The sequence below is a fragment of the Mycteria americana genome, chromosome 18 (genome assembly GCF_035582795.1).
Source record: "Mycteria americana isolate JAX WOST 10 ecotype Jacksonville Zoo and Gardens chromosome 18, USCA_MyAme_1.0, whole genome shotgun sequence".
In the NCBI taxonomy this organism is placed as follows: domain Eukaryota; kingdom Metazoa; phylum Chordata; class Aves; order Ciconiiformes; family Ciconiidae; genus Mycteria; species Mycteria americana.
The window spans coordinates 11,124,941-11,139,042 of NC_134382.1; the positions used below are offsets into that span (position 1 = coordinate 11,124,941).

General features: G+C 58.4%; 2 protein-coding genes across 7 annotated transcripts; one reads left to right on the top strand and one right to left on the bottom strand.

The window, feature by feature from the left end:
• Positions 1–478: 478 nt before the first annotated feature.
• On the bottom strand, positions 479–10,676 carry KLHL21 (kelch like family member 21). Of its 5 annotated transcripts, none has more exons than XM_075520685.1 (5): positions 10,558–10,676; positions 7,127–8,172; positions 5,283–5,688; positions 2,317–2,389; positions 479–1,940 (listed from the first exon to the last, which is right to left on the bottom strand). In XM_075520685.1, the coding sequence occupies exons 2-5, from the start codon at positions 8,163–8,165 to the stop codon at positions 1,647–1,649; spliced, it is 1,812 nt and encodes a 603-aa protein (XP_075376800.1). In that variant the 5' UTR covers positions 8,166–8,172; positions 10,558–10,676; the 3' UTR covers positions 479–1,646. The 5 variants fall into 5 exon arrangements, with proteins under 5 accessions (XP_075376800.1, XP_075376796.1, XP_075376798.1 ...); XM_075520681.1 differs by having other exon boundaries at positions 10,524–10,657; XM_075520683.1 differs by lacking the exon at positions 10,558–10,676 and adding an exon at positions 9,653–9,706.
• On the top strand, positions 9,836–12,889 carry PHF13 (PHD finger protein 13). 2 transcript variants are annotated; one of them, XM_075520689.1, is made up of 4 exons: positions 9,836–10,000; positions 10,465–10,566; positions 10,970–11,522; positions 11,944–12,889. In XM_075520689.1, exons 1-4 carry the CDS (start codon positions 9,962–9,964, stop codon positions 12,168–12,170), a joined length of 921 nt encoding a protein of 306 aa, XP_075376804.1. In that variant the 5' UTR covers positions 9,836–9,961; the 3' UTR covers positions 12,171–12,889. The 2 variants fall into 2 exon arrangements, with proteins under 2 accessions (XP_075376804.1, XP_075376805.1); XM_075520690.1 differs by lacking the exon at positions 10,465–10,566.
• Positions 12,890–14,102: the final 1,213 nt, after the last annotated feature.

Here is a 14,102-nt window from a genome sequence, read left to right on the forward strand (position 1 = left end):
GTACCGCAGCTTCAGCTGTTTGCTTGTTCAAGAAACATTCCACGAGTAAACTGCACGCAGCTTCTCTTCAGCTAAGGTAGACAGAGGAAATACAGCCCAAGCTAGCTAGGTCACTTGGGCGAGTACAAAGGCAAATCTTACACAGGCCAAAAAAACCAGCAAACCCCAAACAAAAAGAAGAAAAAAACCCCCTAAAATAGCTACCTTTCAATCCGCAGCACCCTGGCTAACTCACCAAAACACCTCAGCAGCATTTTCCAATTGCCCAAATCCCGAGAGCTGCAAACCGGAGGCACGACAGGCACGAGACCCCTCCAAAGGTCCGGTGGGTTCCTTCACACGAGGTGATGCACTGAAAAGCAATTCCACATCCAGGCATCTAAACACCGCCAGCAATTCTGCGAGCCTGTGGTGAATCTCCTGAGGAAGCTGCGCTCACCCTTCCCGGTAAGTTGTTTTTGTTTTTTTTTTTTTTCCCCTAAAGTAGTACAATGCCAAATTCGCTCCTTTAAAACGGTGAAGAAATAAAAACTCACCCACGCTGCACGGGGCCTATCTGCCCAACCCAGCGTGCCGGCTGAGAGCGCGGCACAGGAGAACCGACGGCAAACAGCCCTCGCCACAAGCAGCAGCTTTTTCTGCCTAGTTCAGCCCCGCTACCAACAAGCCCATGGCAGCGGGAAGGGAGAACGGCTCCTCCCCGAGGGCAGCAGCGGCCAGCCCCAGGAGTCGCTCCTCGGGCCAGCTAAGAGGGGTACTCGCTTCTCCCCTTCCCCTTAAAGGAGGGCGCAGGTGGGGGGATCAGCAAAGAAAACAATCTAGTTGTGAGGATGCGATTAAAAGATAAATAAGGGTGTTTCTTCTTAGAAGGAAAAAGTGCTCTGCTAGGAAGGGTTGGAAAACAAACACCTGCAAAAGTTTAAATGCTGCCACTTAAAAAACCCCACCAAAATAGAGAGAATGGAAGTTCAAAGGGAAAGGTGAAGCTTCATAACCCAGCCTCGGCGAGATCCCTGCTACAGGACTGTTCCTTCCGAAGGCATGAACGGGAACGGAGGACCACAGCGACAGGGCAGGAAGGGCCGTGCTCTCATATTAACCTCTTGCCCTAACAGACCTCCAGCTCTCGTGGGAAGGCCCTTCCCCCTCCAACCACGCAGAGGAAGACGTGCACAGGAGGTTTGTCTTCCTCCGAGGCACAGAACAGAGGTGGGGGTCCAGACCACCGTCCTACCAGACGGACCCCTCCCGAAAAAGAAACCGAAGAAAGGAGCTTGGTGGCAAACGAAGCGTTACGGGGTGAAGGAGCTCCCAGTGAAAGGCGTCTGACCAAAGGCCGTAAGCTGTGATGCTGCGGTGCTGTTCAATGCAATCGCTTTCCTCAGGGTTCACCTCTCGGGTCTCCTCTGCGGGCAGCACAGCGCCTTCTCCCGCCCCAGAGAAGAGCCGAGGGACGCCGCAGCGGAGGCCTCGCCATCTGCCGGCTGCGGTTCCGCAACAGCACCTCAAACATCCAGAGTTTTCACTCCCTCTACAATCAGTATGTTTTTGTTTCCAAGCACCGGTTTGCCTCTGCCTTCTTTCAAAGCAATACTGGTTCTGGATAACAAACTCGCGTCCAGCCAGGGGGACAGCGCCTTCCCCTGCTAACGAAGCTCGTTAAGGTTCTGGTTGTGAAGGTTTTGGCGCTGCCTGTTCAAGTTGATGGTGTTGTCCAGCGTGATGCCGTCGTCCTCCTGCGTGGTTTCCGGCATGAACTGCCGGAATATGCTGACGCTGCCGTGCCAGAAGATGGGCTCAGGGAGTCGGCCCACCACGCTCCACGTTCGTGTCTCGGGGTCATAGGCTTCCAGGACGTCCGAGAGTTCAAACGTGTTGTCGTAGCCACCGGAGACGTAGAGCTTCCCGCCGAGCACGGCCACGCTCCCCCCAACGTGAACCTACAATTTAAAAATATACACAACAATTAGAAAGGAGGGTTTTGCCCAATTAGGCAGAGGATAAAGGTGTCGGGTACTGTCCTGCAACCGCTCGCGTGGACGGGGCTCAGCACCCACCAGCTGCTGCCTCTGGCTCTAAGCCAGCGCTGCCCAAACACCGGGAGGAGACAGAGTTTTCCAGCTCTGCCCAGCTCCTGCGTGCTGGGCTGAACACCCGGATACGCAATCACAGTCCAGAGTTTTGTCTTCCAGGTGAGTGCGATATGCTTAAATGCACTCTGTGCGCAAGGGGTTATAAGAGCATCTTGTTTTCCAAAGGTAAATTAAGCCAATTTTTAACACTGAAAGGCACCCAGTAGGTCGGTAAGTGTCCTACCTGAAGCATGGCAGGGATTTTATCCCATTCATTCTTCGCTGGATTGTAAACATCCACTTCAGCCGAGTCGTCTCTGTGGGAGATAATACAAAATTACTTTTCTGCATTCTAAAAACCTCCTGCCTTGTGAAGCCCCCAGTTCAACAGCCTGAAATGCTGCTGTGAGCATTTCTGCTCCACTCCCGCTACATATATCGGAGACCAAAGGGTTCCTGTACGAAGGCGCAGGTCTCGATGCAGACCCCAGCCTCCAGCGTGGGCTTCTCCTGCGCCAGCAGTGATGTTCAACCCCAGAAAACACCTGGACCTCTCTGCTGCACCCCTACACATGAAGCAGGCTGGCACAGACACTGCGCACGTACCACATATTAGCGCAGGAGCACGTCTCTCATTCTCAGTGCCAGTGACCTACATCCAAAGGGCCCGAACGCCCCTTCCGAGCTCTACAGGCAAAGCAACGCGCTCTCTACTTTCTGGTGTATGCTGAGTTTTAGGATGCTGCCTAGGAGGGAAGGCAGACAAGACAACCGGGGACAGAGCAAGCTGACAGCACGCACTTTTTCCGCCACCCTAAGCTGGTCGCTCTACCCGAGACGGCGGGGTGAGCTGCTCCGGACTGTGAGCCCCACTCGGAGTCCAGTGCGCAGCTACGCCACTGCTGGGTCGGAAATCACTGCGCGATCCCGAGAGCTTTCTCAAACCTAGTCCTTTTTTTACGTCTGCATCTACGGTAGGTGCGTTCACAGACTAACGTTCTGCAAGCTCGCGTTTCACGGACCGATCTGGCTTTGGTGCCAAGTGCTTCAGGGTCTGGAAGAAAAATTACTGCTGTTCCGGAGAGGCTTAAACCTCCATACACTTCAAAGTAATGGCATCCCTACTGCTTGAGTTTTTCGCCAACGCCAAATTTAGATGGGCCAGAGGACTCTGAGAGAAGAGCTGGCGGGGGCAGCGTAATCCCCCAAGGCTCCGCTCGCGAGACGGGAGGGTGACAGCGACAGGTGAGGGACGTTTGCGACGCAGAAATGCGCGCTGCTGACACAAGAATGCGAAGAGGACAAGGTCAGGGCAGCCGGAGAAGTGCTGTCAGTCACTCCAAGACAGTCCTGTTACAGACGGATGCAAAAGGCTGCAAGGAATATTTTATTGTCTTTGTATCTGTCGTGACATCGCACGTTGCCATGCATTGTGCGGGTGAGAAGGTATCGCTATTGATTGCTGACACGAATCTGAGCAGGGAGGGAGTGAAAATAAAGGAGAAATCTCACCTACAACAGCAGTGTCTGTTTAGCAAACCATTACACCTAAAATCCATCTGCTAAGCCTGCGGCAAAGCCAAGGTGCGTGCCATGGGACTTTCCAGTTACACTCTGGCCAAGCATTCTTAAGGTACCCATACGATACGCACTTTAAAACCAGTTTCTTTAGTTTGAGTTACTTTTGTGAGGTACCTGGAACTGAACTGATATTCACCTGAACGAAACGTCTTTAACAGGGGCACGTGTAAGCGAGCGCTCCAAGCCCCACAGAGCTGCACTAAGACCAACCTTTCTTCCTCGGAACAAGAGCTGGTACCTGCCTTGGGACACAGTGCTTGGGACTTGAACGCTGCTGCCAAGCCGTTCGTACCTGGAAGAACTGCTGTTGTTCACAACGCTGCCCGTAACTAACGGCGGCAGGCGAGTCAAATACTTCCAGGTATGAAGCTGAAAACCCCACTGGCCTGGAAGGGAAACGAGGGGCAAAGGCAGTTCCAGGCACTGGTGACAGTCAAGCCGGGACCTCCTCTCCCACCTCAGAGTTAGCTCTGAGAAGGACGCAGCTGAAGACCTAAGCCTTGCTGCTATGCCGTCTTTATAGTTATAAAACTCGTCCCACTAGAGGGGATCGTCAGTCAGAAGTTTTAGCCTGACCTATTAAAATTAACCAAAAAATGAGTTTGTGACTTCTATTCGTAACCTACTCCTCTGTCCTCCAAAGATTATCTCACAGCTTTTCACAGAGCAGGAGTCCACATGCAGCACGTGAAATGAGGGGAGAAAAACCTGATCCCGATAGTCTCCTCATTAACTCCTGCAGATGCATGAGTAATCAGAAATCCTGAAGTGTCAATCATCGGTATTTTAAATGGATAAGTGTCCTATGGAATCGGCTTGTGACAAGCAGCCGAACAGCTAGAACACCCCTGCCAGTATTTACTGAAAACCAGGTGACTCAACCTGCTATCTGCAAACAACTGCCAGGAACCGAGACACTCGGCTGAACCCAAACAAATCAAATAAAAGGTCTTGGGTAGAAGTTGCTGCTTTATGCAAAGCCAAGAGGAGATTAAAAAAAGAAAAGTGCCTGCAGGCCTTCACAGAAGTCTACGTTTGCTCAAAGTCAACACAACAAGATGAAATGCTTCAGTGCTAGCATGCCTTTCTGTTTGTTTTTAATTAAGTGGATAACCGAAGCATTTGCGCCACCAGGACGGCTTCAGATGGGTAATTAAGTCCCAATTTGGAAAGGCGCTTAAAAATAGTGACCAATCATTTCATCTTCAGTCCTCTTATCTCTGCGGAGATGGAGGATGTCCTCTCCTGCGCTACAGTTTAACGTCTTCTTGGAGCTTACTCGCTTATTTATAGCAACAAGGGGGGTTGAACCAGAAGCCAAGAAAACCGAGAAGTCTATTTCCAAGCAGCGCTGCTGACTTCAGCCAGATTTATACCTGGCTACTGCCCAGCCCATGGGTCTAGATTCAGACATCTTTACACAATTTTAAGCGTACTTCTTTGAAGTCTAGCTACAACAGAAGTAAAGGAAAGAGGTGTGGCAGTTTACAGACCCACCTGCACCATCAGAGGAAGCGCTGCCGTGCTTTCCTACGACCACCCGCAAAATCCACACGCCTTCCCGGGGAAAGCCTGGGCTTGCCTCGTGGGGACGTGGGGAGGGAGGTTATCATCACCCCTGCTACTCACCTGATGAAGTACATGAGGCCATTGAGAGTGACGGTCTTTGGGGCGAAGGACCAGGGAGGAAGGTGGCCGCAGTTCACGAGGGACCAGAGGTCGCTGTCAGGGTCGTAGCACTGCATAACCATGGACTCTTTGCCAGCCAGGGAGCCTATGGCGAACAGCTTGCCGCGGCACGAGGTGGTGGAGCAGTTGTCCATGGGGTACAGCATGGGCTGCAGAGCCTCCCAGCTGTCCACCGAGTGGTCGTAGCGCTCCGTGCTGTCGGAGGCGATCACGTAGAGCAGCCCGTCCAGGACCGTGGAGCTGTGATATTCTCTGGCTTTCAGCATGGGAGACACCTCCGTCCACTCGTTCACACTGGAATTGTACCTCCAGACGCAGTCGTACAGCCTCGACCCGTCCGATCCTCCTGCAGTACAGCACGCCACATTTCAAAGTGTGGTTTCGCAAAGGGAAGTACTATGGGGCGATGGAGGAGAGGGCTTGGCTCGGGACCGGGATCTTTGTTATGTCTTCCAGCTACATCTTCTTAATACCCCCCCCAGCTTTTCTGCTTCCCAGGGCCGTACATTATGAAAATATTTCAGTACTGGGGGACCACAGTAGCATGCACTGCGAGGACTTTAATGGAAGTTTTGCACTGTTTCTTTCTCAGCAAGCCAGGAAGGATTTCTCCCATGTTGTTCCTAGTCTGTACTCAGCCACGACTCAAACGAGTCTCCCAGGTTTGACTACCTCCATCCTTCCAAATAACCCTTTTCTTCCCCATTTTGCAACCCCCACTCCGTCGCTATCCAGAAGCTGCTGTGACGTAGCGGAGACTAACACTCATCAGCACCAGCTGCCAAGGCAGCGTTAACCGCTGGCAGCACGGAAACCTTCCAACCCTCCCCGCTGCCCGCGCTGCGACACTGACACTAAGCAGAACGACTGACGATCCCCGCCAGCAGCAGCCTCGCCGAAGCAGGGGGCTCCCGGCAGTATCGGCACCCCCAGACCCGCCTGGGATTGCTCTGGAAAGCTCCCACGGGACGTAAGGGCGTCCGCACAAATGAGCTGTGTGGTAGCCCATCATTTTTACAACTCTGCCCTTATAAAGCAGAGCTTTGTCTTCTGCTCGTGGCTAGAGAATGAACAGTTTTCTGTTCACCTGCACTTGACCTGCCCTTCAAATCTTTGTCAGCGCGTCCTGCACACCCAGAGCAAGCTGTTCTGCAGCGCCTGGTTTCCCAGGCCTTGGTTTGTAACAGCCGCCACAGGGCTGCCGCTCCAGCTTCAGGGACGTAGTTCAAAGGAGGCATCTACACGCAGATTTTAACAGCCAAATTTACACATCCATGTCACCTTGAGAGAAGTAATTATAGTCCCAGCGGCTTACAAGGAGGCAGGATTCATGCTGGGGAAGGTACCGTGACTCATAGGCACTGCCTGGCTGAGGAACCCAGGGCTTTCTGACATGCCTCTGCCTCAGCACGCGCTTGGCTTGTGATTCACGGGGCTCTGAACCCAAACACCTTCTTCACGGACAGAAATCCAAAACCCTCTGAAGTCACTCCTGTCCCCCAGAGTGAGTGGTTAGAAAGCTCTACCAGTGCAAGATCTGTGACTTCTGCCCATGTGCTCAGGAGCATTAGTCATGACAAAATACCTCCCGGATTGAGACCAGCTGCTAAATCCAGCACCGACTCCAGGAGTCCCTCTGCCTGTCTTCAGGCTGCCATTGTACTGAGCCCAAGCAGGGTTTCAGACTCCATGCTACCCCGAGAAAAGCCAAGTCTCGCTGCTAGAACCCACGTATTTTCAATGGAAATCTCAACACTGGCGCTTTTGTGCCCCGCATGCCTTACCGGTGACGTAGATGTCGTTGCCCAGCGCAGCGACGCTGTAGCCCCCGCCCAGGTGCTCGGGGAACTCGGCCAGGTAGCGCCAGTGGCCAGTGCGCGGGTTGTAGCAGTCAACGGTGACGAGCTCGTCGCAGTCGCGATCGCAGCCACCAACGAGGACGAGGATCTCAGCCAGGCCGGTGGAGGGCCGGGGGCGCATGCGAGCACAGGGCCCACGGTCGTGGCGGTCGAGGCGGGCGGCCTGGAAGTCGCGAGCCTCGCGCAGGAGGCGCAGGCAGGGCGGGCAGCGGGCCACCAGCGGCTCGCCCTCCACGTGGGCCAGCAGGTAGAAGCGGCGGACGAAGGGCAGGCGGACGTGGGCCAGGAGCTGGGGCAGCAGTGGGGCGCGGGCAGCGGGGTCGGCGCGCACCCAGCGCAGCGCCAGCTGGAAGGCGGCCTCCTCCTTGGGGACGCAGAGCCCGTCGTCCCTCAGGTAGGAGAGGAGGCGCGGCAGCGGTAGCCGCTCCAGCTGGGCACCCAGCTCGCCCACGTGCCGCAGGACAAAGCGGTGGGCAGCGGCCGCCAGCGCTGGGCAGGCGAAGGCCTCGGCGAAGTCCTGCATGTCCAGGGCGTTGGCGGGCTCCAGCTGGCGTGCCAGCCAGGCGCCGCAGGCCTCCTTGACGGCAGGGAACTGCAGCAGGTCAGCAGCGCGCAGCAGGCGCTCGGCGATGTCGGGGCCCAGCCCGCCCACCCGGCCGGTGTAGGCAAAGTCGAGGAGGCGCGCCAGGCACTCGGGCTCCACGCCGTGCAGCCGCACCCGCTCGGCCCGTGCCTCCCGCAGCGCCCCGCCAAACATGGCGCGGAAGTAGCCGGAGGCGGCAGCCAGGACAGCACGGTGTGCCCCAAACTCCCGGCCGCCCGCCACCACCGTCACGTCCAGCAGGCTCCGCTCCGCTCGCAGCGCGCTCAGCCCCCGCAGCAACGACACCGCGTGCGCCGGCTCCCCCGTCACTGCTGCCGCTGCCGCTGTACCACCGCTGCTGCTGCCTGTGCTCGCCGCCATGCCGTGCCTGTGGGAGAGCACACGCTGTGTCACGCCCTGCACGGAGCCCCTTGGGATTCAACCCCGAGAGCTGCTTGCGGGACAGAGAAAAGAAAAAAAAAAAAAAAAAAAAGGAAAGAAGAAGGTGGATTAGTACAGGGAAAAATGTCCTCTGGCCAGGAAGCAGGATAAACTAAACAGCCCTCGAAAACATCGTCCTTCCCCGTCACGGAGGAGCGGCAGTTGCATAACGTGCTGGTGCTGCCAGCAGCCTTCCCTGCTTAGTCTAATTATAACTTTAAGAAGCCCGTGTTGAAGTTTCCCAGGATTAAGGCAGCCTCGCAAGAGCTGGGCAGCGCTTTGTAAACCCGATAGCTTTGTGAACGTTGCGCCTAAGCCCCCGGGCGCCTCGTCTCTCGGATGGGGTGCCCAGCAGGAGCAGCCCCCGGCCGCTAATTGAGGAGGATGGCGGGGTCTTCCTCAAAAGCGAGGCGCCGAGGGGGTGTTCCCCGGAGGCACTCTCCCTGCCCCCCCCGGCCCTGCCCGTTATGGAAGGCAAGGCTCGGCTATGGAAATCCAGAGACCTCCAGCGTTTTGGCCAAGAGCGTTTCGGCTGCTGTCCTGCCAGGCTTCCCCGTCTCTGCTGGCATCCAGCTAGCTCGCTAATCGCTTCCAGTCAAATAAATACCGTAGGACTAAACCAAATTCTTCTTCGCTAAACTCGTGGCGTTTTCAGCCTTTTTGGATGCCACGGCGCTACGTAACCGACGTCATACTCAGCAGAGCGCGCAGGGGTGCGAAACGGGGTTCCTCCACGCAGAGAGCGAACCGCGCTTACCGTTAGAGACGCGAAACGCGGCGGCAGCAGGGAAAGCGGTTCACAGAAGCGGGGCAGCCGGTCCCCAAAGCCACGGCTGCTGCTCCCGGTCCCTCTCCGGGACCCGCCTTGGGCCCGGCGGCACCTGGGGGCCCGAGCCGCAGCCGGGCGCTCGCCCTGCGGTCGGGCCGGTTACAACGGGCCGGCCAGAGAGGGAAGGCCGCGAGGCCGGGTTCCACCGCTCGGGCCGGCGCCGAGAACAACGGCCGGGAGACGGCGCGGGGAGAGGGGCGCGGGTGCGAGAGGGGCGGAGGGGGGCGGAGGAGAGCGGCGAGGCCGCGGCGGGGCGGAGCGAGACTGGAGCCGGGCGACCGGCCGGGGCGGCCAGGGCGGGCCGCGCTCCCGAAGACGGCGGGGATGGAAGCAGCCGTCGCCGCCGGGAGCGCGGAGGGCTCGGCCGGACCGGGCCGGGTGCCTGCGGGGGAGGGGGGGGGGGGGGCTCCCAGCGGAGCCCAGGGCCCGGGGCTCACGAGCTGGCGCGGAGCGGCTGCCCTGCCCGCCCTGCCCGTCCCCCGCCGGGCCCCGCCCCGCGGTACGCCGAGGGCCACCCCCTCCCACCGAGGCCTACTGCGACTCAGCCGCGGGGCCCGCGCCCCGGTAGCAGCGGCCCCGTAGCAGCCCCCGCGCTCACCGCTCCGCGCCGCGCCGCGCCGCCGCCCCGGCCCCGCCCTCCAGCGGCCCCGCCCACACTGCCGCTCCCGGCGGCCCCCGCGGCCGCCACCGCGCACGCCCGGACTACGGCTCCCGGCGGCCCCCGCGCGGGCGGACTACCGCTCCCAGCACGCCCCGCGCGGACGGACTACCGTTCCCGGCGGCCCCCGCGCGGGCGGCCGCCCCTTCACCGCCTCCCGCCGGTACCGAGCGGTTCGCGGGTGTCGGCGCTGCCCGGTTGCCGCCGCCGCTGCCGCCCCGGCCCCGCCTCCGCCTCCCGCGCCGGGACATGGACTCCGACTCCTGCGCCTCCCCGTTCGCCCCGGAGGTGAGCCGGGGCCCCGTGGGGTGGCGGTGTGTGTGGGGGGGGGCGTCTCCCGCCGCCCGGCCCGGCCCGGCCCGCCCGGCCGCCGGTGCCCGCTCCCCGCCGCCGCCCCGCCGTGGGGCCGGAGCCATCTTGTGCCGCCCGAGCGCGGAGCGCCGGGGCGAGGAATGGCGGCGGCGCGCCCCGCCGTGTCCTGCCGCGGGGGGCGGCCCGCCTGAGGGACCGGTACCGAACCCGGGGGTGCGGGGCGGGGGGGGGGGGGAGCGGGGGGAACGGCGGGCGTGGGGGGGGCGACGGCGGCGCTGCCCGGCTGCCGCCGCCGCGGGGGGTGGGGGTGGGGCGGCGCGGGGAGCGGCGGCGGGCGGGGCCCGGCTGCGGGAGCGGCGGCGGCGGCGCCTCTCCCCCTCCCCCGCCCCGGCCGTGCCCGGCCCCGCGGCAGCCGCTGACCCCCTCCCCTTCCCCCGCAGGACTTCTCCCCCGCCTCCCGGCGGCACCGGACCGTGGAGGACTTCAACAAGTTCTGCACCTTCGTCCTGGCCTACGCCGGCTACATCCCCTACCCGCAGGAGGTGAGGGGCAGCGGGCGCCGGGGGCTCCCGCGGGGCGGCCCGGGCGCCCTCCGCAGCAGCGTCTGCGGGGCTTTTTTGCAAAACCAGCCGGTGCGAGAAGGCGACGCCTCCGCGCCGTATCCCTGAAACAAAAGGGGGAACTAGAGCAGCTGGGAGGGCTTTAAGTGATGGGATGGGTGGCTGCTTCTTGGGCGGGGTGAAAAAAGTACGGGTCCCGGAATCGCTCCCTCGGCCTTTCCAGGGCCGCAGGTTACGGGGCGGCGTGCGGGGAAAGCGGGAGCTTGAACTCGGGCGAGATGGGCCGTGCGAGGCAGCGCCGCGGGGGAAAGGGCGCAGTGCCTCAGCGCCGCATGCGAGTCGGCTCCAAATTAATGCTTTTATGTGCTTTCTTGACGTTTTCCAGGAAACGCCCCTGAGGAACAGCCCCAGCCCTCCCAACAGCACTGGAGGCACGATTGACAGCGATAGCTGGGATCCCCGCTTCAATGACATCCCCTCTTCCGTTTCCCTGCCCGCCAAGAACAGAAAGAACTTTAGTCAGCTTAAGCGCGCGAAACCGTACGGTTCCCTGTTCCAGCGGGCAAAACCTGGCAACTTCCTGCCGGAGCGAAAGCAGATCGATAAGATCAGGAAGAAGAAAAAGCTGAAGAGGAGGGAAACGGAGGTGTCTGCGGAGGAGGACTACGAGGAGAAGCTGCTGGAGCTGGAAGCGGAGGACTCTTATGTAGAGACGCCGATGAGCCCCTCGTCTGAGGGCGACCCTCAGTCTGCGACCGAGCACTGCTCGGTGTGGGACTCTGACACGCCTTCCAGCGTCTCCTACCCTGCCGTGACGGCCGAGCAGACGGTGGAGATCCAGAGCGTGGGCAAACGAACGGTCATTCGGCAGGGCAAGCAGGTGGTCTTTCGGGATGAGGACGGCACCGGCGATGACGAGGACATCATGGTGGATTCGGGTAGGTGGCCTGGCCGTCGAAAGAGGATTAGCCAGGTGGAAGTGGTGGTGCTGTTGCCGATCTCTTTGGTGCTTTCCTTGTGGCATGAGGATAATGCCAAGGTGCGCTGCCTGGGCAGAATTAAGTAGTGGCTGGGTTTTTGGGGTGGGGGGTTGGTTGGCTGCTTTTGCAATAAACTTGAGTGAAAAGCTGCAATTTTATAGAAGCCATTCGTTCTCCTCTCCTGGATTATGGCCTCTCATGTGCTGCCGGGAGTCTCTTCCCACGCAAGAGAGACTAGTTTCTCTTAAGGCTGGAAAAATCAGCAAAGTGCCTGTCTTTGAAACCCAGGGAGTTAATTTAGTGCAAAAGGAGAGTAAATTCCCGGTGCCGGTGAGAGACGTTGGCCGTTAAAAATGTAGCTTGCTGTTTCTCTTTGCAGATGATGACTCGTGGGACCTAGTCACTTGCTTCTGCATGAAGCCTTTTGCTGGGCGGCCGATGATCGAGTGTAACGAGTGCCACACCTGGATCCACCTCTCCTGCGCCAAAATCCGCAAGTCAAACGTCCCAGAGGTCTACATATGCCAGAAGTGCCGGGACTCCAAGTTTGACATTCGCCGTTCGAACCGCTCCCGGACGGGCTCGCGCAGGCGCTTTCTGGACTAGGGGAAGGGATGCGCGTGCTGGTGCGCTGCTTGGGCGGGCGGGCGAGCCACGGACGCCGGCCGGGAGGCCGGGGAGAGCTCCCCCGAACTGCTGCTGCTCAGGCTGAAGGGCTGCCCGGCCGGCCTGCGCCAACAGGGACGAGGAATCGCCAAGCTGTGGGCAGCCGGGCTGGAAGAGGCCGACTGGTCAAAACTGCTGCTAGATACCGATTAGCTCAAGGGAGAGACTAAGCTCTCTGGGTTCGGTGGGGTTTTGTCCGGTTACAACTATGAATTGGGTGATGTCTGGGGAATGTATAATACCTTTGCCACGTATGTTTTCTCATCCCATCGGGAAACTGCAAACCTTCTCTGTGCTAGGAAACTCCTCCTCCTCCAAAGAGGGTGGAGGAGGAGGGAGTCTGTGTGAAGAGTCTGAAAAGTAAATGGCCACATGTTTTAATTTTAATGTAATATTATACCTGCCCATTTGTCCATATATATCAATCTTAGATATTCTAAGGCTCCATAGGAGTGAGCGTCAATGCATACCGACCTCTGTGCGATCTGCCTCCTCTTCAGCGGGCCCGGGCAGTAGGGGAGTTGTGTGATTTGGCATCGTTCAAGTGAAAACAGGACTTCTTCCTGCGCCGAGGGACCGGCGCATTTAAAAGAAGAGAGCAGCCCTTTTTCTGGACAGGCAGCGCTGGGGATTAGCAACATCGGATTTCTTCCTAGAAGGTCTCTTCTTACGGTGATTTTTCGTGACTTTGTTTTGCATGATCGGCTCAAATGTGTGTATGGGGGGGGATACCGTTTGCTCCGTTTCCTGGCCCTTCGTTAAACCCTAAGGTGCTGTTTTAAGACGACGATGACTGTCCCTTTTCTCAGCCCAGAATTCAAATGTGGACTGTAAAAGGGACCATAGTAAACTTAGAACCTGGCAGGTCTGGTTTGGGATTTGATCATTTCCATCCAAGTACTACAGCTGAGTTGACTTTTGTTTTCGCTGTTTGTTTTTTGAGTCTGGATTTGTAATAAAAACCCCGGAATCTTTAACCTATTGGTTGCAAATTATACAGATAAAAGCAAACGCAGGCTATGCAGCTAGCAAGATGAAGTGCAATGAAGATCCATCCGGTGCGGGGGAGGACAGGAGAGCACCGAGGCCCCTGCCAACGCTGCTGTCCCTCAACGGGACTTCCTGGGGCCTCAGCCTGAGGGAAATCTGTTCAGAAACGTGACAAGGGAGTCCAGGCTCGTACCCAAGGCCAGCGAGATGGCGGCGTTGTTCCTCGATGACCAGAGCGAGCCGTATGTATTGCACAAATTCGGCTTATGTTTTGAGGTATTTCTCTGAAGTTATGCCTGATGAACAACGTGTGCTCTGTGTGGTGAGACTGTGAGGCAAGGGGAGTCACTGGCTGGTACCGCGGCCGAAGTGAGACTAGCCGTACCGGTAGGAACGTGTCCACGTTAGTCCTGCACATACACTGAGTTAGACCACCGCCTCATCCGAGTACTGGCTCATCAGGAGATGCATCCTGGCGATGACCACGGGTCTTGCCAGTATGCAGTCAGGTACCCTCCTTCGGACGTCTGACACAGGGCTGCCAAAGCTTCAGGCAGACAGTCCAGCACCGCAGTGCCCTTTGGCTCCGCGGCCTGGGATGCAGGGCTGTGAAGGGTCTGCTGGCCCAGGTCAGGATGACGTGCCTGCACCCCTGCACGACGTGCAACTGTTCTTCAGTCCTGCTTCTTTACAAAAATCCTGTTCCACCGAGCTGCAACAACTGACTCTGGGTTCTGAAAACCAGTTCCAGCTTCTGTAAAATCTTAAGACCATGACCGTGGTACGCTGCCTTCCAGAAGCTATGTGGAACCACTGAGGATTTTGCCAAAGACTTGCCCCCAACAGCTGCCTGACTGTTCTTTGCAGCCAGAAAAATAACCA

Excerpts from the sequence above, each read along its gene's own strand:
- KLHL21 (XM_075520685.1), bottom strand. The coding sequence starts at position 8,165 with ATGGCGGCGAGCACAGGCAGCAGCAGCGGTGGTACAGCGGCAGCGGCA. Across the intron at positions 5,689-7,126 it reads CAACGACATCTACGTCACCG|GAGGATCGGACGGGTCGAGG; the intron begins GTAAGGCATGCG and ends GCTGTACTGCAG. Across the intron at positions 1,941-2,316 it reads AAATCCCTGCCATGCTTCAG|GTTCACGTTGGGGGGAGCGT; the intron begins GTAGGACACTTA and ends TTTAAATTGTAG.
- PHF13 (XM_075520689.1), top strand. The coding sequence starts at position 9,962 with ATGGACTCCGACTCCTGCGCCTCCCCGTTCGCCCCGGAG. Across the intron at positions 10,001-10,464 it reads CCTCCCCGTTCGCCCCGGAG|GACTTCTCCCCCGCCTCCCG; the intron begins GTGAGCCGGGGC and ends CTTCCCCCGCAG. Across the intron at positions 11,523-11,943 it reads GGACATCATGGTGGATTCGG|ATGATGACTCGTGGGACCTA; the intron begins GTAGGTGGCCTG and ends TTCTCTTTGCAG.